Source organism: Gopherus evgoodei, chromosome 1 (assembly GCF_007399415.2).
Source record: "Gopherus evgoodei ecotype Sinaloan lineage chromosome 1, rGopEvg1_v1.p, whole genome shotgun sequence".
Taxonomy (NCBI): Eukaryota; Metazoa; Chordata; order Testudines; family Testudinidae; genus Gopherus; species Gopherus evgoodei.
In genome coordinates, this window is record NC_044322.1 from 33,635,823 (window position 1) to 33,658,096 (window position 22,274).

Here is a 22,274-nt window from a genome sequence, read left to right on the forward strand (position 1 = left end):
TATATAATCCAATTACTCTTGTTGTTTTTTCTCATAAAGAGACATCATATACTTTCAGTGTAAAATACTTCTATCCTTTGAGGAAAGCAGTTATAAGTACAAAAGTCAAGTCTCCAGGAGGGAGCACAGTGTATCAGTGCCTCCTCTATAACAGGCAGTTACTCTGAAAACAAAATTTACCATTCTTACTTATATGGTCCCTATTACTATACTATCTGAGGAGCTCACACCTCCTTCCCATATTTATTCTCTTAACATCCCTATGAGTTAGGGAAATACTGCTATGCCTACTTTACAGCTGTGGGAAACTAAGGCACAGAAACTAAGTAATCTGTCCAAAGTCATGCAAGTCAATGGTGTGGCAGAGAACTGAATACAGGTCTCCCAAATCACAGGCTTGCACCCTTAACAATACACCACCTTCCTCCTATGGCTACTGTCTCTGCACTCAGGCCAGTATACTTCGACGTGTAAAGGTGCAACACACAGAACACAAAGGCATCATGGTTTCTTAGTTACAGTCACTGCAAATTAAAATGTACATAATTATTAGTAATAAAATCCAATTAGATTTAGATCAAGCTAGTGTGCTAAAAATAAAAGTACAGCTGTGGCCGTGTGAGCAGCAGGAGGGAGCACCAGTGAAATAAGGATAATTACCATGGTTGGTTGCCCTTGTATTTCCCTCTCTAAGCCTCAGAAGTTGAGGCATAAGGCTGGATGTTAGAAACCTTCCTTAATGATAAAGGGTTAGAGGATTCTGTCCCGTTACTCCTAACTCCCATGGGTCATCTTCACTCATGCAAGTGGTCTCATGCTTCTCAATGAGGCATTTTGTGTAAATGAGTCAGAATCACATCTATGAGTAAAGGCTGGAAGATCAGGCCCTTAAAAATATAAACAAGTCAGAACAAATTAAATCCTGAGATGCACCAAGTCTGCTCCATAACACAAAGCAGCAGTCATAAACAGATAGCTAAGGGTTAATGACTCTTTCACCTGGAAAGAAGTATCTGAAGCACCTGATCAGAGGACCAATCAGGAAACAGGATTTTTTCAACTCTGGGTGGAGGGAAGTTTGTGTGTGAGTCCTTTGTTCTTGGTCTTCTGCCTGTATGCTCTCTCAACTATGAGAGGATTTCTATTTCCTGCTTTCTAATCTTCTGTTTCCAAGTTGTGAGTACAAAGATGGTTTGTTGTTTTGTATTTACATGTCTATAGTTGCTGGAGTGCTTGGAATTGTATTCTTTTTGAATAAGGCTGTTTATTCAATATTCTTTTAAGCAAATGACCCTGTATTTGTCACCTTAATACAGAGAGACCATTTTTATGTATTTTTCTTTCTTTTTATATAAAGCTTTCTTTTTAAGACCTGTTGGAGTTTTTCTTTAGGGGGGAACTCCAGGGAATTGAGTCTGTACTCACCAGGGAATTGGTGGGAGGAAGAAGTCAGGGGGAAATCTGTGTGTGTTAGATTTACTAGCCTGACTTTGCATTCCCTCTGGGTGAAGAGGGAAGTGCTTGTGTTTCCAGGACTGGAAATAGAGAGGGTGGACTCCCTCTGTTTAGATTCACGGAGTTTGCTTCTGTGTATCTCTCCAGGAACACCTGGAGGGAGGAAGGGAAAAGGTTTATTTCCCTTTGATGTGAGACTCAAGGGATTTGGGTCTTGGGGTCCCCAGGGAAGGTTTTTGGGGGGACCAGAGTGCCCCAAAACACTCTTAATTTTTTGGGTGGTGGCAGCTTTACCAGGTCCAAGCTGGTAACTAAGCTTGGAGGTTTTCATGCTAACCCCCATATTTTGGACGCTAAATTCCAAATCTGGGACTAGGTTATGAATCTGCTATGATTGCAGAACCTCTGCACCACTTTATACCTGGCTGCTACAGCAAAACCCTTGCGATCAAGCACCTCAAAGAAGCACAACTCAAACAAACTCCAACAGCACCAAGTAGGGGGGCTCAGTGAATGGCCTGCCAAACATAAGGAGTAAGTTCAGTTGCGTTCCTTAATAAATAATTGCTCCCAAGAGTCCAACTGCAGCAAGTGTTTACAAAACAATGTGAAGAGGATTCATCTTTCTTGCATGCTTTCTGCATTCATAATCCAAGGGGGCATTTACTGCAAAGGAGCAGAGGTGCTGAAAACTCCTAAGAATTCATTATTTTGGTTTGGCTCTTCATCTCAAATGTAATCACAATCTGCTCTGGTACCAGCTGCTCTGATTTCCAGGCCTGGACAAGCAATCAAGCAAGACAACTGAGAAACAAGAGTGACAGATTCATTGTTCCCTTCCTCCTTTATTATCCCCCTCTGATTCTCTCCCACCAGCTGAAGCTGGTGACCATAAGTGCTGGGATTGGCAATTACAACCTCACCACTCCCCCCCACACACCTCCCAATGAGAAAAGGCACCTAAGAATGTGATCCACAACAGCCAGCATGCTAGCACATCCCTCAGCCCATGGTGCTTCCCGCCACCCCCATTGGCCTGGGATGTCAAACCTGCCGACGCAGCAGGTAAACAAACTGGCCCGGCCCACCAGGGTGCTTACCCTGCCGAGCCGTGTGCCAGAGGTTGCCAACCCCTGATTTAAGTATTGACCCACTGTGGAACAGTCACTTAGGCCACAGAGAGAGCGCGCAAGAAAAAAAGCAGGAATGACTCTGTAGCCCAGTAGTTAAGGCATCCACCTGGAAGGCAGTGGATCCCAGGTCTAGTTTCCCTGCTCCAAAGATTCTTTCATTATGTATTCACAGTGGAACAATTTCAGCAGGCGAGATTAAAGGAATCCCTCATATCAGAATAGCTAGTACCCTAGTGGTTAAAGCACCTCCTGAAAGGTGGGAGACCCTTTCTCCCACCTGACAGAGAGGGAGGAATTAAACCAGGGTCTCCCATATCCCAGGTAAGTGATCTAACGACAGGGCTAAAACTGATAAGTAGGCTTGGATGGATTAATCTTTTATTTGATAAACAATGATGTCAATTTCATCATCCACACACAAGTCAACAAAAAATATTTCCATCAATAATAAATCAAAATGTACAGCTAGGAGAAGTAAGAAAAATGCTGCCTGAGCAGTTAGACTCTCAGACAAAGGCCAGGAGGGATGATCATGATCACCAAGTCTGACCTCCTGCACATTGCAGGCCACAGAACCTCACCCACCCACTCCTATAATAGACCTCTAACCTCTGGCTGAGTTACTGAAGTCCTCAAATCATGATTTAAAACTTCAGGTTACAGGGAATCCACTATTTACGCTAGTTTAAAGCTGCAAGTGACCTATGCTGCAGAGGAAGGCAAAAAAACCAAACCAAACCCAGGGTCTATGCCAATCTGACAATTTATTAGAGTAAAAATAGTGATTAAGATTTTTGAATTAGGCTTGTTACAAATGGACTAGTAACTGAATAGTAGAAACAATTTGTTTATTTAAAGATATTTACATTGATTTAAAGATATTTTGACATGTGATATTTACAATTTGTGTTTTAGCAGTTATAAAACTAACTTTTTGAATCTCAACATCTGTCATTAAATAATTGTCTGACTCCCTCGTAATTTCCCACAACTGTGAAAATGTAAAATAATCATCTTTAAAAATAAAACATTATTATCCAACAAAATTATTTTAAAAACTCTGAATTCTGCAAAGCCTAGTTATAAGGTTGTTGGTGTCACTAGGCATAACCCTAGGTAACTCAGGAGGGTGGTAGACCACAAGTGTCAATGAAGCCCTCCTGTTGTAGGCCTCAATGAACCAATGTTCCTCCATGTTAAACACTTTGTGTAACCTAGTGTAACCTAATATGTTAAGAGCTGTAAAATGTAATGTCAGCAGTTAGTTTTCTGATTGTAACAGCCAGTTCCCTGCTGTAACACACTGGAGCTAAATCGAAGCAAGTTTCAAGGTCGCTTTTAGATACAGTATACATGTCTCAGCAGCGGAGAGGGGGGAGGAAGGGTGAAGACAAAAGATTGAGTGAGAAAAGATAATGCAGCTGGATGGGACAGGATGCGGGAGTGAGATATCAACTAGTCAGCAAGAAATAGTTCTCAGAAAGCAACTAGGATATAAAAGGAGGAAGCTGCTTGGGGTGCTGGATCTGAGGCATGTCAAGTCTCCCAGCACCGCTTTGAGATCTCAAATAAACTTTGCTTGCTTTTCCACCCTGGTGTGTGTTCATTGGTGCTAAGAACTCCAGGCATGAACCACTGTTGCTTGCCTCGGGCACCCTCTGTGCTTGCAACAAGGTCACTGGCGGCACTACCACAATGATGATTTTGAATGGGACCCGATCTGGTAGGTGGCCTCTGAGCACATCTACTGAATTGGGCCTGTATGCACCTTAGGCAGCCAAATGACTGGCTTCCCCAGCTCATGGACTGCTCTGCAGCTTAGGCAGGAGGGAGGCAGTAGTGCAGGTGTAACGCTGACAGACCCCGGTCATCAGCGGGCAGGACTGAACTGAGGACCTCTGGAGCTTAGTGGGTGAGCTAAAGGCCAACTGACTGTCAGCTAAGGCTGTAGAGCAGACTCATTAAATCTCTCTCTCTAAGTGGTCTCGGTGCCACTAGATGGGACATAACACCACAACCAGAAGGTATGCGGGTTACACACGTGCTCAGAAGGGGGAAGCTAGGGAACTTTTACCCTGAAAACGTAGGCTCCGAGTGAGATTAGGAGCTGACAGGTTTGGCTGAAGTTTTGTGGATCGCAGTGGAGCCAAAACTGGGACTTAGGTACTTAAGCCCCAGACATAAACATAAGTACCTCTGTTGATCTGAGCCTTATTATCTCTGTGCCTCAGTTCCCCATCCGTAAAATGGGAATAGTACCTCCCTACCTCACTTGGATGTTGTGGTGATTAAAAACCTTAAAGGCTGTGAGGTGCTCAGATACTGTGGTAACTGGGTCTGTAGAAGTTCCCAAATAAAATAAACTACCTAAACAATTTGGGGCTCTTCCTATTAAATAAATTCAATACCTGCCCATCATGGGTCCTCTGCTGTTCCTCCAAGCTTTTCTTTTCTGGTCCTTGTGGAAATGAACAGGGAGCCTGCTCCCACCTTGCCAGGTTACAGCCCTGCTTCTTTTAAAGGGCTCACCAGCCATCTCCTCACTCCCTTCTGCCTTAGCTTTCTCCACTTAGGCCCCTGGTGCCAATCCACTGGTGGAGGTTGTTGTCTGTATTGAAGCTGAGCTGTGCTCAGGCAATTTGAAGAAAATCTTCTTTAGTTCCAGAGATGACTGGAAAGGCAGCCTGTGAGTATGCCTGGCCTGACCTCAGACTTGCTCTAGCTATTCAATAGAGAAGGCAACAGCCCCACCTCTCCTTCCCCTAGCTCCACTCCTTGGTGCTGCTGCTACCAGATAATACCATCCCTTACCTGACTGCACTCTAGGGTGTGGCCCCAAAGGGGCTAGAATCTGATCCCATTCAGGAGTATGTCAAACCGTACTAGGGAACTCTTAGTGTATGGTAGCAGAATCCACATGGCCAGTTAGTGCACTATAGATTTACATCCCCGTTTTCTGTGCACTAACTCTCTACCTTTCTAGACAATCCTTGGGCCTTTATGAATTAATCTGGAGTTGAAAAAGGATATGACATTTTTATATCAATGAAGACAGTCTTTTCACAGGCACAAACATGTTAGAAATGGACATAATTAAACTTTTTTTTATAATTTACTATTTCTATAGCACTTTCAGTGCATGTGGCACTGTATAATCACATGAAGGGTATCACAAACAGCTCCCTGCCTTGAGAAGCTTGCATTCAACACACTCCTACGAAAGGGTCAGTGGATCTATTTAGTTGGGTGGGTACCTCAGGCCTGCACGGTTCTACCTCACAAACCTCACTACAAGGAAACAATCCAGATGGACTCCATGGCCCCCTGCATGGGTATTTTTAATAAAAGTCATGGACAGGTCATGGGCACTAAACAAAAACTCACTGCTCGTGACCTTTCCATGACTTGTTCTATATACCTCTAACAAAAACTTAGCCGGGTGGCTGCGGGTGCTCGGGAGAGGGGGCAGTCTGGGTGTGCTGCAGGTGCTGGGGAGGAAGCATGCAGCAGCGTGTGGCCCAGGACCCCGGCTGCTGCTGGGTGGGGAGGAGGGCAGGAGCCTTGGTGGGGCTAGCAGGCTCCCTACCCAGCTCCTCGGAAGCGGCCACCATGTCCCTGCAGCTACTAGAGGGAGGGACGGCCAGGCACTGGCTCCGCAGCTCCAATGGTCAGGAACCGCAGTATGCAGAACCCCCTGGCCCCTCCGCCTAGGAGCAGCAGGGACATGCTGGCCACTTCCGGGGTAAGTGCCCCTCCGCACCCCAAGCCCCTATCCCAGCCCTGAGCCCCCTCCCACACCCAAACTGCTGCTGCTGCTGGCCCAGGGGCTGCCCAAGTAGCCCCGGAGAAAGCTACACCAGCCACTGCAGAAGTCATAGAAAGTCACAGAATCCATGACTGACACGCAGCCTTATCATAGCCCCCTGTACTGTTATCTGAAGCACTTACAATCTAAATAGGTAAAACAAACAAATGGTGTTAGAAAGAATTATTATTTTTCAGACAGGAAACTGAGGCACAGACAGATTAAGTGACTTACCCAAGGTCACACAGGAAGACTCTGGCTGAGCCAGGAACTTAACCCAGATCCCAATCCAGTGCCTTAACCACAGGAGGCTATTTCCGCTCTTCTGCTCAGCTTACATTCTAAGGCTAACTTAACTGAAATTTAAAAGTAGACCTCCAGCTCAACAATCTATCAGTAGAAATACCCCATTACGTGTTAAGCTTACTTGGATAGCCTTTGCATAAAGAGAAAAATAGAACCATAAATATAGAAATGTAGGACCAAATTCAGACTTGGTAGTAGGTGTAAGTCTATTGAATTCAAAAGGCGTACTCTGCTCTTTTGAAAAGCTTATTTATATGCCTAATTGTGGACTTAGAAGCCTCACTTTAGTTGCCCATTTTCAAAAATCGTGGTCAACATTTCTCCCTCACAATGTTTCCAGCCTTGCAAACAGTCATGCCTGGCTAATCTTCCCCTCCCTATCTTATCATAACAGAGCAAATCACACAGAAACTAGCTAGTGACTGAAGAAAGGCAAACACCAACTGGAAACAATGGATTCAGTAGGAGCTCCCATTCAGAGGAAAGCCTTGGATTTCACTGGGGTTACACGATATGTAAGTCAATCCTGAATTTACCCCCATGTGTTTAACCAAGCCCCCTGTAATATGTCAGGCAAGTCCAGTCTGCTGAAGCGCTTCATTTCAGATGACCTTTGCCTTCCTTTTAAAGTTTAAGTGAATGTCACCCTCATGAAAGATGCCAGAGGGGGAACCCTGGAGAAGAGGTGCAGCACTCAGGGCAGCCTTCCCAACTCTATCTCACCAGCACCTCAAATCTGACCAAGAGGCACCTTACCTCTAAGGATCACCAGCTATTTCTGTTCAGTGCTTCATCACTGCTTTCACTGGCAACAAGTAACCAGTGTTGGTGGTTATGGGATGTATACACCTGTCCATTAGGAACTGGACTAAGGCCACCCAGTTATTTCACCTCGGTCACTAAATCACTCATGGCCATCACTAACCTGGGATGAAATCAAACAGGTGACCTAGTGGCAAATCGCCTTATTATCTGTTTCGATCAGTGGAAGCCTCTACTTTGGTTTTGGAGAGCTGCCAAGAGTCAACGTGGTATGTGACTGAAACTGTGACAGCTGTCACAGGGAAATGGATCATTTCCTTACAGACCTTATCAAGTATTCACGCCGTCCTCGCTCCGGCAGGAATCAACCTTCAGCCAACACCCTCTGTCACTGACAGGTGAGGTGACAGAACAGCCTCCCGTGCCCAGGGGGGTAGGGGAGAGACCCGGCAGAGCCCTCAGTGCCCCACTCGCCACAGACACACAGGTTTCTTACCCAGCCCGTAGCTGTGTTTCTAGGGCTGCTCCCAAATCCTCCCGCATGGGGCAGGAGCACCTGGCTCCCGGTAACGTGCAGGCTTTGGGGGGCCACTAGCTGGGCTGGGGAGCTGCCCCCCCTCCAGCCGACACACACAAACAAATACGGCCTAAAACCTACCCTGCACCCAGCCAGCCCACGGGCGCCACCCACGCACACACCCGCCGCCGTGCCCCCAGCCTGGGGGAGCCAGGGCCGCTGTTCGCAGGTCCGACACGCTCAGAACAGCCCAGCCCAGCCTGGCTCGCCAGCGCAGCGGGGCAGCAGCAGCCGCGGGGAGGCAGGACAGAGTGAGGGGGGCTCGGGTGCGCTGCCTCTGCCCGTCCCAGCGAGGCAGGAGCCCACCCGGATCAGGATCGACGCCTCCCACCTGATCCGGTCCTTCTCGGCCCTTTTCAGCTCCGCGTCCCGCTCCAGCACCTGGAAAATCTGCCGGGCTTCCTGCTCGCTGAGGAAGGTGAGATCGAGCCCGCGCGGGGCTCCAGCCATCGCCGCGCACGGGCTGGGGGACTGGCTCTGTCCCCTCAGCGCCTGCCCCGCCCAGCAGCCGGGCCCAGCTTGCGGGAAGCGCCAAGTCCCACGAGAGTGGGCACCGCCCGCACCTGGGGGCCTGGCTCTGGCCAACACCTGGGTGAGTGACAGCCCGCGGAGCTAACCCTGGCGGGGCGCCACAGGACGAACGGGGCGCCGGGACCAGTCGCGTGTGCGCAGGGGCGGGCCCTATCCCAAGGCGGCGCAGTTCATTAGGTCTCCCGGGAGCGAGGCAAATATTTGCTCTGAGCCTTTGGCTATTGACACGCGTCCGGGCTTTGGCAGTGAAGGAGCCGCCCGGCTGGAGGGGCTTTGTCACGATTTGGGCGAAGGGTCTGACCCGGGGAAGTTTGACCGTTTGACACAGGTAGAGATCCCAGGGGAGGGAGCCAGCGCTGGAAACAGGTGGCCCTGGAGCTGCAGGAAACACCCTGTTGGGGGGAGAGAGAGAGAGAGACCAGCACTGCAGTGAGGAGCCCTGGGCTGCGGAGACACACACTCTGGTCAGCTCGTTTCAAATCCATGCGTGACCAGCAGTCTGCCGGTTTGAGTGTGTGACCCTACCTGTAAAATGGGGATGAGAAATCAGCCCTCAAGTATCAGGGAGTACAGCCTGTTAGTCTGTATCCACAAAAACAAGGAGTCCGGTGGCACCTTAAAGACTAACAGATTTATCTGAGCATAAGCTTTCATGGGTAAAAAACCCACTTCTTCAGCCCTGACTCGCAGTGGTGTTGTGAGGTTTTTTAATTAATGTCTGTAAGGGAGTGGGAAGATGTGGGCTTCGTGTAATCACTTACAGGGGGAGACAAGTGGGGTCCAATGTAGGCAGGGGAGTCAGGAGGCCTTGCTTCTAATTCCTGGCTCTGTATCTAAGCTGCTGTGTGACCATGGGGCCTCTGTTTCGCCTGCTGCTCTCTGTTTAAAGTCAAAACTCATTGGGGCAGTGACCAATACTTAATTTGTGCCAGGGCTGACCCTGGCACTTCTTAGCTTGTGTCAGTTATGGAAGTTCAAAAAAAAAATGGAGTCCCAGCACCTTTTTCATTACAAATTAAGCACTGACACTGCCTGAATGACTGACTGTACAGTGCCTGGTGCAAAGCAGACCCCCATCTTGGTGGGAGAGTTCTACCTGCTACAATAACACTAATAATATTGATACCTGCATAAAGAGGAGGTAAAATGCTATTAAATCTGAATTTTCCATTTACAGGGGAAGTAGGCAGGAGCATTTGACAGCACACGTGTGAGTGATTTCACAGGCTGTAAAGCAGTTGAGAATCAGGCTTCTTAATTGCTAAGTATTATTATAACACAGAAATAACTTTTGTCCTGGTCTAACTTCTAATGGCTCTTACTGTGAAGCAAATGTTAAACTATTTTGATGCTCCAGCATTGTATGTATCAAGGTCAGAATATATTACCCTTAATATTTCAACCAAAGGATAAAAAAAATCAAGGTTTTTAATTGGGGCTAAATTGCAGCACAGTCACAGTAGCCATAGGCAGGAGTATGGATGCAGTTTCCACTCACCAGTTTTCAAAAGGAAAAATGCATGCATTGAAATAATAGTAATAAAGTGAGACTCAAATGATGGGCCTATCTTAAAGTGTAGGGGTGAGTGTGATTAATTTGTCATTTAATGGGTAAGATGATCAAATTGTTATTGACCTGGGTCAGCACTGGATGGATTTATTTCAAACAAACGAAGTTTTTAAAAAATTCAGTGTAGATTGAAAGATGCATCATATTTATAATTTACTTTGTGACCCTTTTCACTATGATTTATTGCATGGAATTAATTAAACTTGCCTGCACTTAATCTGTATGATAATTCACACCATAATTAGTTCAGCAGGAACAGACAAGATTCTACAGTTCAAAAACTCAGGGCCAGTCGCTGCAAGAATCAACTGCTGCACATTTCCCTATATTCTCTACCAATATTTCCGCATCTGTAAACAGCCCCTTGGGCTTTTTGCATTGCTACCACTTGAAATCCTTTCTTGAGACTATTTCATTAATTCAGTCATCCTTGAGGATGAGCAAGGCTAACTCCTCCCACACCACAGCAGTGTTTGTAAAATCAGGTTTCTTTTTGTTGTTTAACTAAATTAAAAAATTCATATGCTTGTTTTGTTAAAATAGCACGTTTGCTCATAGACTCTAGGACTGGAAGGGACCTTGAGAGGTCATCAAGTCCAGTCCCCTGCCCTCATGGCAGGACCAAATACTGTCTAGACCATCCCTAATAGACATTTATCTAACCTACTCTTAAATATCTCCAGAGATGGAGTTTCCACAACTTCCCTAGGCAATCTATTCCAGTGTTTAACTACCCTGACAGTTAGGAACTTTTTTCCTAATGTCCAACCTAAATCTCCCTTGCTGCAGTTTAAGCCCATTGCTTCTTGTTCTATCATTGGAGGCTAAGGTGAACAAGTTTTCTCCCTCCTCCTGACACCCTTTTAGATACCTGAAAACTGCTATCATGTCCCCTCTCAGTCTTCTCTTTTCCAAACTAAACAAACCCAATTCCTTCAGCCTTCCTTCATAGGTCATGTTTTCAAGACCTTTAATCATTCTCGTTGGTCTTCTCTGGACCCTCTCCAATTTCTCCACATCTTTCTTGAAATGCGGTGCCCAGAACTGGACACAATACTCCAGTTGAGGCCTAACCAGCGCAGAGTAAAGCAGAAGAATGACTTCTCGTGTCTTGTTTACAACACACCTGTTAATGCATCCCAGAATCACATTTGCTTTTTTTGCAACAGTATCACACTGTTGACTCATATTAAGCTTGTGGTCTACTATGACCCCTAGATCTCTTTCTGCTATACTCCTTCCTAGACAGTCTCTTCCCATTCTGTATGTGTGAAACTGATTGTTCCTTCCTAAGTGGAGCACTTTGCATTTATCTTTATTGAACTTCATCCTGTTTACCTCAGACCATTTCTCCAATTTGTCCATTTGCTGTTGAAGAAAAAAATCCAGAATACATAATGTTGCTTTAGTTTAAAATAATTTTAATGTCTGTCTGGTGATGTTCTTCTCCTAATACAATATAGCAAGAAAATCCTCCAAATATTGATTGACCTGTTGAATTGGAGATAGTTTACCTCCCAATGACTTCATAAACATCTGCTTCAATTGCCTTTGGTAAATGAAATAACCAACCAACTATTCATTCATTTTCTGATATAGCTGTAAAACTAATCTGAAAATTTTTCAAAATAAATCATGTAAAAATGTATAGTGTGTACCTTCTTAAAAAATGAAACCTAAATCTATCTCTGAGTTGTGAAGCATATGTATTAAGGTTATAACAACCAACAGGAATGCACTTTTATGTAGAAATCCATGATTAAATTGAGTCTTCCTAACTTATGATTTAAATCACATTCACCCTGCTGCTTTCATTTATTTAGGTAATTTATTTGAAATACAATACAACAGATGGAGAATAGGCATGAGGAGCACTGGAGGAAATTCCCAACCCCCCTTGCCTAATATTAATGTAGCTAGGTTTGACCCTTTATTTCTAGTTATTAGTCAACAAATATATGCAGCCATGAGCTCAGTGTTGCATGATAGGCAACTGAAGAGCAAGTGACAGCTGGGAAATCAAACTCACAATTTATAGTGACTATTGACTATCACCAGAAAGATGAGTTGCAAACAGTTTACGGAGCACTTATTTCAGTCCAAAAATTTAGACTAATTCTAATCCCTAAAGTACGACCATAAGCATTTGTAAGGCCTTACTCTCCTTTCACAGAATATTAGGGTTGGAAGAGACCTCCTGAGGTCATCTAGCCCAATCCCCTGTGCGGGACCAACACCAACTAAATCATCCCATCCAAGGCTTTGTCAAGGCCTTAAAAACCTCTAAGGCTGGAGATTCCAGCACCTCCCTAGGTAACCATTCCAGTGTTTCACCACCCTCCTACTGAAATAGTGTTTCCTAATATCCAACCTAAACCTCCCCCACTGCAACTTGAGACCATTGCTTTACAGCTTTATACCACTGTGGCAATGTAAAGAAGCCTTAAAACTTTTAAACCTGTTTTATATTCTTGTGGGAGTTCACAAAAACAATGGGAACAATTTGCTAAGCTGACAGTCTGCTACATTCTGCTCTGCCTGAGGGGACAGAACCATCTACACTAAGTGTCGCAACAGTGAGCAAGAGGGACAGAGTGTTTCTCTCTCTCACACATGTAAAACTGCCCAACTCCTCTCCACTGCCAGCAGTGATTTATGTCTCTACCGGCTGCTCTGGCTGCCCGAACCAACCTGCCTCTGCTGCTGGGGAGGGGCATGTGACTGCTCTTGCAGCTTCCCTATCAAAAGTCATTTTTCTGCAGGAAAACAAAAATCTGCAGGAGACATGAATTCTGTTCATGCAGTGATGCAGAATTTTTCCCACGAGTACTGTACTCAAAACTGTATAAGATGCACAAAGAAGAAGCCCTATTGTGAGAAACCTGCAATCTAGATAAGCAAGACAACACTAATAAGATATAGAATACACTGAAAAGGGCAGTGTGGTCCAGAGGATAGGGCACTGGATTGGGCGCCAGGAGAGCTGGGTTTCTGAATCTGCCACTGACCTACTGTCTTACCTAGGGCAAGTCACTTCAATGGTTTCTCCTCCCACCCTTTCTTTGTCTTGCCTAGGTGTAAGCTCTGATACCAAGTACTGAGAATATTTGCAAGAAAATGAGCTGGAGATAGTGCTTGTCCCATTCAGTTTTTTTTTAATGCTTGTAATTATATCTGTCATTGCATATTTCTCTTTTTAAGATCTCACTCAGTTCCTTCCAAATTTCAACAGCATCAGCAATAAAACAGCTATTTCCCTGCATTTTGTTTGAGGCTACAGAAATAGGCTTCAGGGTACTCAGCACGTGTTCAACATTTCTCTTAAGCCCAATGTTGAGAACTTTGGCTGTGACTGTGCCATCTATTTTTTCATGATTTTGTCCACAAACTGTCATGAGATTAGGCCAGTTCTTGACATAGTGCTCAAAACAGTCCACTACTGAGTTCCTCTGCACGTCTTGTGGGAGAGTTAGCTTGGTTCCTCCCACTTTTTTCAGAGCAGCTGCTGCAAAGTGGTTGTTATGGAAGTATTTTGCAATTTCAACAACATTAGCCTTTATTTCTGGAACACAGAAGTCTTTGGCTAGGAGATGCATCAAATGAGCACTGCAACCGTATGTTATTTGCTTGGAACTCTCTTCTACATTTCTTCTCATCTTGGATACATTTGCAGCATTGTCTGTGCGTACTAGACATTTGAATTTTTTTTCACAGTTTGTTATAGCTTTTATTGCTGCTGCTTGTAAGTATTCTGCTGTGTGCGCATTTCCTGATATATCGATTGTTTTTGTAAGGAAGACATTCCCTTCTTCTGTTGTCACACAAGCGCATACAACAGTATCATTGTGGACATTGCTACACCCATCGAGACTCAGGTTAATAATTTTACCCTCTAGACCTTTTGCACACTGCTCAATTTCTCTTTTATACACTTTATCCAGCAATTTGCCTGCAACATCTGTTCTGTTGGGTGGACTGTATCCTGGTCTTAATGACTGAACCATATTAATGAAGTGTGAGTTCTCAATCATACGGATAGGAGAGTTTACTGCATAAACAAACTGGAAAATGTTTTCATCAATTACCTCTTTTTTGTAATCTGCTGGTTCTTATCACAAACTTATCTATGGTTGTTTCTGGATGATGGAGAATTTTTTTTTTCTTTTTGCTACAGGTGATATACTGTAGCTACGTGACCTACATGATGTGACTGAAACACTATCATTGGCAGTTAACTCTCAAACTATAGAAAATGATAGTGATCTTGAAAGTGGATAGTCTTTCACCTTCCTGTATGTTGAGGATGGATTCTCCTAAACAAAATAAGTCAATGCAGTTATTTAATTATTATTACCATACTGCTCATTTAGTATTACTCATTGCATTCACTGACACTCAGTACTACTTTAAAGATGAAATTGTGAAAGGAAGATCTGCCTATTTCAGCTATTTATTTTTTATCACACCTTCAGCTAAAATGATAGCTGTTACTCTTTTTTTGCTCAGACATGACAATTCAAGAGTAGTCCAGAAGGAAGACAGGCAGTCCTTAAGGAAGAAGTATGAATTAAAAAAGTTTACCAACCTGAAGATCCTGCATGTTCAGAGATGTTCCTTTCATCATCTTCAACGCAGCTTCCTCCTGAGAAGGAACACTTCTCATGATGTTGTTTCATTCAGGCAACCAGGCCTTGCATTTCTTTGTTGCACAGTTTGCATTTTGCACGCATGCCTGTCTTACCCACATGTAGAGGAACTTCATTAAAATATTCCCAAACTGGGTCTCTCTTACAGCCTGCTACCATTATAGGTTTTCCCTTCTAGTGAGAAAATGGTATGGCAGATCTCAAATCAATGAAGGCTACACTCAGAAAGACCTCAAGACTTCTGGAAAATGCTGCTCAGTTTCACTTTTGTTTCTACTGCCTGTCCTTCCATTTTCACATTTATCTCCAGACTTCTTCTCCTTGTCCAGATCTGTTCTGCCCCCAACAACCTCCTATCCACTGAACTTTTTGAAACTTTGCACTTTTAGAGAGAGGTAAGGGATTGACTCTGTGCACACAAATTTGCAGAGGGACAATAGGGTTGAAGTCTGTTATTTCTCACCTCTAAACTTTATTTATTTATTTATTTAAAAACATTTTTGCTATTAACAAGCATGTTATTTCTGGAGACACAAATCCACAGTTTGAGAACTGCAAAACTAAGCATCTCTGATGGTATCTTCTAGACTGAGCGCTGAGTCTCATTGGGTAGATAGAAAGATTAACCTAAATAATCTATACAGAAGCCCATGGAACCCAATAAAATTGGGTCCTTAATCCATGAATTATTGGGACTCATTTACAAAACTTTTCTTCAACATTATATAACCTCCCCTTTCTTCCCTGGGTTACTCAGGAGCAGGCAACACTCACCTGTGTGCCTGGGCATCTGATGTTGTTGACATTAAGGGAGATCCTGAGTATCCCAGTAGTGATGTTGGATAAGTGGGAATCCTCTATCCACCCCTCTGCTGCAGTCCCTTTACTCCTAAATGAAGTTAAAATTGGCAGTACCTCCACCTGGGTGGGCCCTGTACATACACAGTTGCATGCCTTAGGAACCTCCAGTAATAAACCCCTTCAAATAGACCCATGCCACAGGTTGTTGTTGTTGTTATTATTATTATTATCTCCAATACCAATGATAAATAATATATATCAAATATATTTAAATTAAAACTAATACTCTGTGACGCTCTGTGCCTCAGGGGGAACACCCTACACTCCAAGTTCATCTTTATAAAATGATTATATGGTATCCAGTGCAAAGTTTGTCATGTTGGGTGTCTTCAGAAGGCTCATAATTCACTGAGCATGGTGGTTACAGTAATTGTTGTAGTAATGTTATAGTAAGGTTATAGGTTATAATTTCATGTGTATAGTTATGAGGCTGAAAATGTATCCTCATGGCTTAAAGCAAGCCCATGCAAAAACTCTCCAAGAACAGAGAGGCAGTTCACACCTTGTCAGGGCATGGATGGGACAAACCCAGCCCAGCATAACAGGAACAATGGACACTGGCTTAGGCAGCAACAAAAGAATCAGTTAGACCCTTGAGAGAGTCAACCCCCTACCTTCCTTTGGGCAGTCTGGGATTGCGATGAGGTAATGCTCTCCTGACTCTGAAATGGGGAGGGCAGGAGACGGGCAAAGTCAAGAGGAAAGAAAGGACATGATAAAAGGGAGAGACATTTTGCCATGCTCTCTCTCTTCCACCTACATCTACAGACACCACCACCAAGTGACTGAAACGCTGATCAAAAGGGGAGAGCCTGACTGAAAAGTAACCAGCCAGCCTGTGCTGAGAAGCATCTAAGTTTTAAGCACATTGAAAGTGCTAAGATCAGCTTACAATGTGTTTTGCTTTTATTTCATTTGACCAAATCTGATTTGTTATGCTTTGACTTATAATCACTTAAAATCTGTCTTTATAGTTAATACATTTATTTGTTTATTCTACCTGAAGCAGTGTGTTTGGTATGAAGCATGTCAGACACTCCCCATGAGATAACAAGCCTGGTGCATATCAATTTCTTTGTTAAATTGATGAACTCACATAAGCTTGCCGCATCCAGCGGACATAACTGGACACTGCAAGACGTGTCTGGGTTGTGTCTAGGACCGGAGATATTGGCTAGTGTCATTCACTTGCAAGTAGCTGGGAGCAGCTTACATGCCAGAGGCTGTGTGTGAACAGCCCAGGAGCAGGGATTCCTACAGCAGAGCAGAGTAAGACTGGCTCCCAGAGTCAAGGAATGGAGTGGCCTAGCAGATCACCAGTCCAGATAACACCAGAGCGGAACGTCACACACTTCTTTACTTACCAATTTAAGAAATAGGTATAAATGTCACTACTAAGGAAATCCACAGGGGCAGTTGAATAAAATCAATTAACTAATATAGTATACAGTGATAAATGAAACTTAGCTAACCAGCATTTACACTGGCACCATTCACCCCATCCTGCAGCATACACTCCTCTGGATTTCAGAGTCCTAGACACTTGCATGGGCACACTGGAAGATCTGCAGCTGGAGACAGCATTCCCATGGTTCTGTACCTCAGTCCAGCCAAGGCAACAAGCTGTACAACTCCTCTGACGAGCGGAGCTAGCTCCACCAAATGTCAACAGCTCTGGGTTCTGGGTCAGTGGGAAGATCACTCTGCCTCTCCTCGGATTCAGTCTCTCTGCTGGGCCCCTTCCCTTGCAAGTACTTTTCCAAACAAGAGTGGGGGTTACTCACAGTCCTTCACTGGAGGCCCCACCTCAGTCAGCTCTAGCCACAGCAACAGTCTCTACTCTGACTCCAGTGAAGCCATCAACAGCCTCTGAGACTCCCTGCTTGATCAAAGCCCTTGCAGGATCTCAGCAGCAGCTTATGGCCTCTTAGCAGCAGCCCCTGGTATGGACAGAGCTCCAAAGCAGCAACCTCACTCCTTTTCCCAAAATGGAGCCCACCTGCTCTCCCTGCAGGAGGAAGTCTCTCCCTCTTTTCCCAGGGCATCATGGGAGCTGTAGTCTCTAAAGCTAGATTGCAGCACGCAGGTGTTTCCTCTGCAACACTCCTAATAAAGTTCAGAGGCCCCTCTAGTAAAGGGTGCCTACAATTACATGAATATATTGTCTCATACTATAGAATTAGAATTTATAATCCCTATTCCATGATGAGATATCTTTGAGCTATAATGTATCTTAATAAAAACTATATTTAGATAGGTTTTTTCTTCAAAAACAATTTTATCAAAAAAATCCAATTTAAATAAAAAAAAATCATTGATTTTTATCCACTCTGGAAAGCAGCGTGATTACATTGTTATTTTGACAAACGATGCAGAATTCTGCAGGATTTTAAAATATTATGTGCAGAATTTTTAATTTTTTTTGGTGCAGAATTCCCCCAGGAGTAATACAGGCATTTAGAATGGGGTTTTCAGAACTGTGCAGGAGATTTGGATGGCCAGTTTCCATTAATTTGAATGGGCACTGGGCACCCAAATCTCCTCGGTGCCTTTGAAAATTTCCATCTTAGTTAAAAATTATAACCATGGAAAACAGATAATTCCCCACCTATAATACTAGTATTTCCAACTAGCACTGATCAAGATCTCCACAGCAAGAGGGAGAATAAGACCTAGTTCACAGAAAATGACACAAAAGCCAGAATACAGGTTGGCTATTATAGTTCTTGCATAGTAAGTGGTTTAAACATGACAGGACTTCTGCTCATTTACACGAGGACCAGCTGGTACCACCTAACTTGGTGCCCTGGAGTCTCAGCTGTCTACAGGTCTTTACAATATGGAAAGATATGTGTGGAGACAGATTTTCCTAGGAAAATCTATCATCTTTGGTGTCTAATGCTCTTCTGCTCCTTACCATCTCTCTGGGTACTCCTCCCAAAAGATGTGAGTATCAAGACCCAGCTACCTTTATAAATGTCCAATCATATTGTAGTGATCTTGATCTTCAGCCTCAAACAAAGTAGAAAGGTAGTCAGGAATATCTCCTTCGAAAATGAGAGGTCCATCTGAGTTTTCATACCTCACAATCTGCAGAGAAACCAGAAGACATAGTCCTGCTATAAACACTCTTCCATAATCTAAATTATCCTGAATTTATTTCTTATATCAAGCAAGGACCATTTCATAAAAACAAACTAAATGTAACAAGAACAGAATCTGAAATATCAGAAGAAAACACAAGGCCAGGTTTACCAAAATGCTCTGGCTTCTTTGTGCCACTCTGGTGATACAAAGCAACAATAAGTTAAGCTAGCTAGTTAACTGAATCAGCCAGTGTTCTTCTTGAAGGGTCTCAGGCAGTGCACCTTGGAAAGACAGTCCCATCCTACCCATTATTATTATATCACAGTAGCACCATGAGGCCCCATTGTGGTAGGTGCTGTACAATCAAATATTAAGGAAATAGTCTCTGTCCTGAAGAGTTTACGATCTAAAAAGGCAAAATGACGTATGAAGGGTGGGGAGAGAGGGATACAATGAAGTAATATCAATATACATTACCAAATGATGCCAGCTCTGGTGGCTTGTGCAATATATGCATAGTGTCATGGCCCTGCCCTCACTTTGTCCCTCTCCGCCCACTTTCAAGCACCTAATACCTATAGAAGAGATCAAAGGAAACAGGGATTATGTTCCCCATAAGGACTGTGAGCAGCCCTAGTGCAAGGACACAAGACTGTGGGAATTATGCGCACTCATGTGGGGACTGACTGAAATCTAGACGGATAATGATACATTACTTCATGTGTAACATAAATGCATAATAATAAAGGACTGGCCAAGGCTGCATCCTGAATGTGGTATAGTTTTTGTGGGCGCTATCAATTATGGAATGCATGCGTAAAAGCACTGAGTGAAATTTCAGCCCATGAAGAAGGCCACCCTGAGATTTATGGAGCACCTTCTACTTAAACCTTCAAAAGGGGGGTTAAATTAGACTTATGTAGCGCATGAGCCTTGTAGGGGCTGTCTGCACAGAGGTAAATTTCATGCATTGTGAGATCACCTGATTTTGGGTATGTGGAAGCTCATTCTCTATGAGAAATCAATAGCTTGATTTTCAGAGATACAGCTACTATTGGTTTCAATAGGAGCTCAGTTACTCAGCATTTTTTCGGGGGAGGAGGAAAGTCCATAAATCTTATGGGAATTAAGACTTATCAAACATATAATGGAGGTCTCATTATCTAGAAGAAAACAATGGTTAAACTGGTTGCAGTAAAGACACACATCATATCCGTCCAAGCCTTGAGGTAAACACAGATTTTACTCAACTCAGGAAAGTTCCATTTGCATTCAGGGACTGTGTTCTAAAGGAACTAACATACATAGAAAATCTAAAAGTTATAAAGAAAATCACTGAACCAGCTGACTCAGTACAACCTTCCCAGAGGATATACCGAGACTCAAAGGAACTGAAAAGTTATAAAGAGAGAGAGCGAGCAATTTCAGCTTCCAGTTGGGAAGAAATAAGTAGTAAATTGGCTAAAGCTTAATACACCAGCAACAGATTCTGACATCCTGAATAGCACCTTAAGACTTTTGAAAATTACACATACATTTAGGTGCCCTGATATTGACTTAAGAACTCCACCAGAGAGGTCCTTTGGGGCCATCTGCCTGTCCCAAGTCAGGATAAAGGAGGAGGATTGGGCGTGGGGCTAGCAACTCCACCCTGTAAAAAAATCAACCTGCTACAGAAACGCCAAAAATAGAGACAACAGAGACTTTTACCCTGGAAAAAGAAGGGTCTTCAATTCGAAGATGCATGACGCTAGGTGGTAAAAGCCGTGAGGAAGCCACTAAGCCGATTACCCTTCTTGCAACCAGGAGGATTACCATAGGCACATGGAACGTGAGGACCATGTACGAGTCAGGAAAGACGGCACAGGTTGCAGCAGAGATGAGGAGCAACAACCTGACCCTATTAGGCATTAGTGAGACAAGATGGATGCAAGCAGGGCAGAGACGACTGTTGACAGGAGAGTTGTTGCTGTATTCAGGACATGAAGAGAGCGACGCACCCCACACACAGGGAGTAGGCTTCATGTTGTCCAAGCAGGCATAGAGAGCACTGATTGGTTGGGAGGCACATGGTCCCAGGATCATCACAGCATCCTTCAGAACTAAAATGAAGAGGATTAAGATGAATGTTGTTCTGTGCTATGCTCCAATTAATGACAGCGAAGAGGAGGACAAAGATTATTTTTACAACAGACTCTAGAAAATATTAGAGATTCTCCCAGACAAAGACATCATCATCCTTATGGGAGACTTTAATGCCAAAATTGGACCTGACAACACAGGATACGAACAAGTCATGGGGACCCACGCTCTGGGAGAGATGAGTGAGAGTGGAGAAAGATTTGTGGATTTGTGTTCACTTAACAACCTGGTCATAGGAGGTAGCATCTTTCCTCACAAGCGGATCCACAAGAGTACCTGGGTATCACCAGCAGGCACGACAGAAAATCAGATCGATCATGTCTGTATTAGCAAGAAGTTTAGAAGATCCTTGCAGGACATTAGAGTTAGAAGAGGAGCAGACGTGGCGTCCGACCATTACTTAGTGGCGGACTATCATAAACCTAGTCCCAGATTTGGACCTTAGTGTCCAAAATATGGGGGTTAGCATGTAAACCTCCAAGCTTAGGTACCAGCTTGGACCTGGTAAAGCTGCCACCACCCAAAAAATTAGAGAGTTTTGGGGCACTCTGGTCCCCCCAACAACCTTCCCTGGGGACCCCAAGACCAAAATTCCTTGAGTCTTATAACAAAGGGGAATAAACCTTTTCCCTTCCCCCCTCCAGGTGTTCCTGGAGAGACACACAGAAGCAAGCTCCGTGAATCTAAACAGAGGGATTCCACCCTCCCTGTTCCCAGCCTTGGAAAACAGAAGTACCGAGAGCTAATCTCTCTTCCCCCCTCACCCAGAGGGAATGCAAAGTCAGGCTAGTAAATCTAACACACACAGATTTCCCCCTGGCTTCTTCCTCCCACCAATTCCCTGGTGAGCACAGACTCAATTCCCTGGAGTTCCCCACTAAAGAAAAACTCCAACAGGTCTTAAAAGAAAGCTTTATATAAAAAGAAAGAAAAAATACATAAAAATGGTCTCTCTGTATTAAGGTGACAAATACAGGGTCAATTACTTAAAAGAAATATGAATAAACAGCCTTATTCAAAAAGAATACAATTCAAAACACTCCAGCAACTATAGACATGTAAATAGAAAAAAAAACATATAAATCACTATCTGATCTTTTGTACTTACAACTGGGAAACAGAAGATTAGAAAGCAGGAAACAGAAATAATCACTTCTCATAGCCGAGAGAGTACAGGCAGAAGACCAAAGAACAAAGGACTCACACACAAACTTCCCTCCACCCAGATTTGAAAAAGTCTGGTTTCCTGATTGGTCCTCTGGTCAGGTGTTTCAGATTACTTCTTTCCAGGTGAAAGAGACGTTAACCCCATCTGTTTATGACATGGACAGATTGAAGCTGAAAAAGAACTGGATAGACACGTCAGACAGAAGAGTTCAACTCCAGTGTGAAATCAGTC

At 43.9% G+C, this 22,274-nt stretch overlaps 1 protein-coding gene across 1 annotated transcript in view; it reads right to left on the bottom strand.

Moving 5' to 3' along the window:
• The window catches only part of EXPH5 (exophilin 5), a 55,710-nt gene extending 47,222 nt beyond the window's left edge, over window positions 1–8,488 (bottom strand). The window contains exon 1 of the mRNA XM_030564501.1: window positions 8,370–8,488. Within this exon, the coding sequence (XP_030420361.1) occupies window positions 8,370–8,488 (119 nt within the window). The remainder of the gene's footprint in view (window positions 1–8,369) is intronic.
• Between the last annotated feature and the right edge of the window lie 13,786 nt (window positions 8,489–22,274).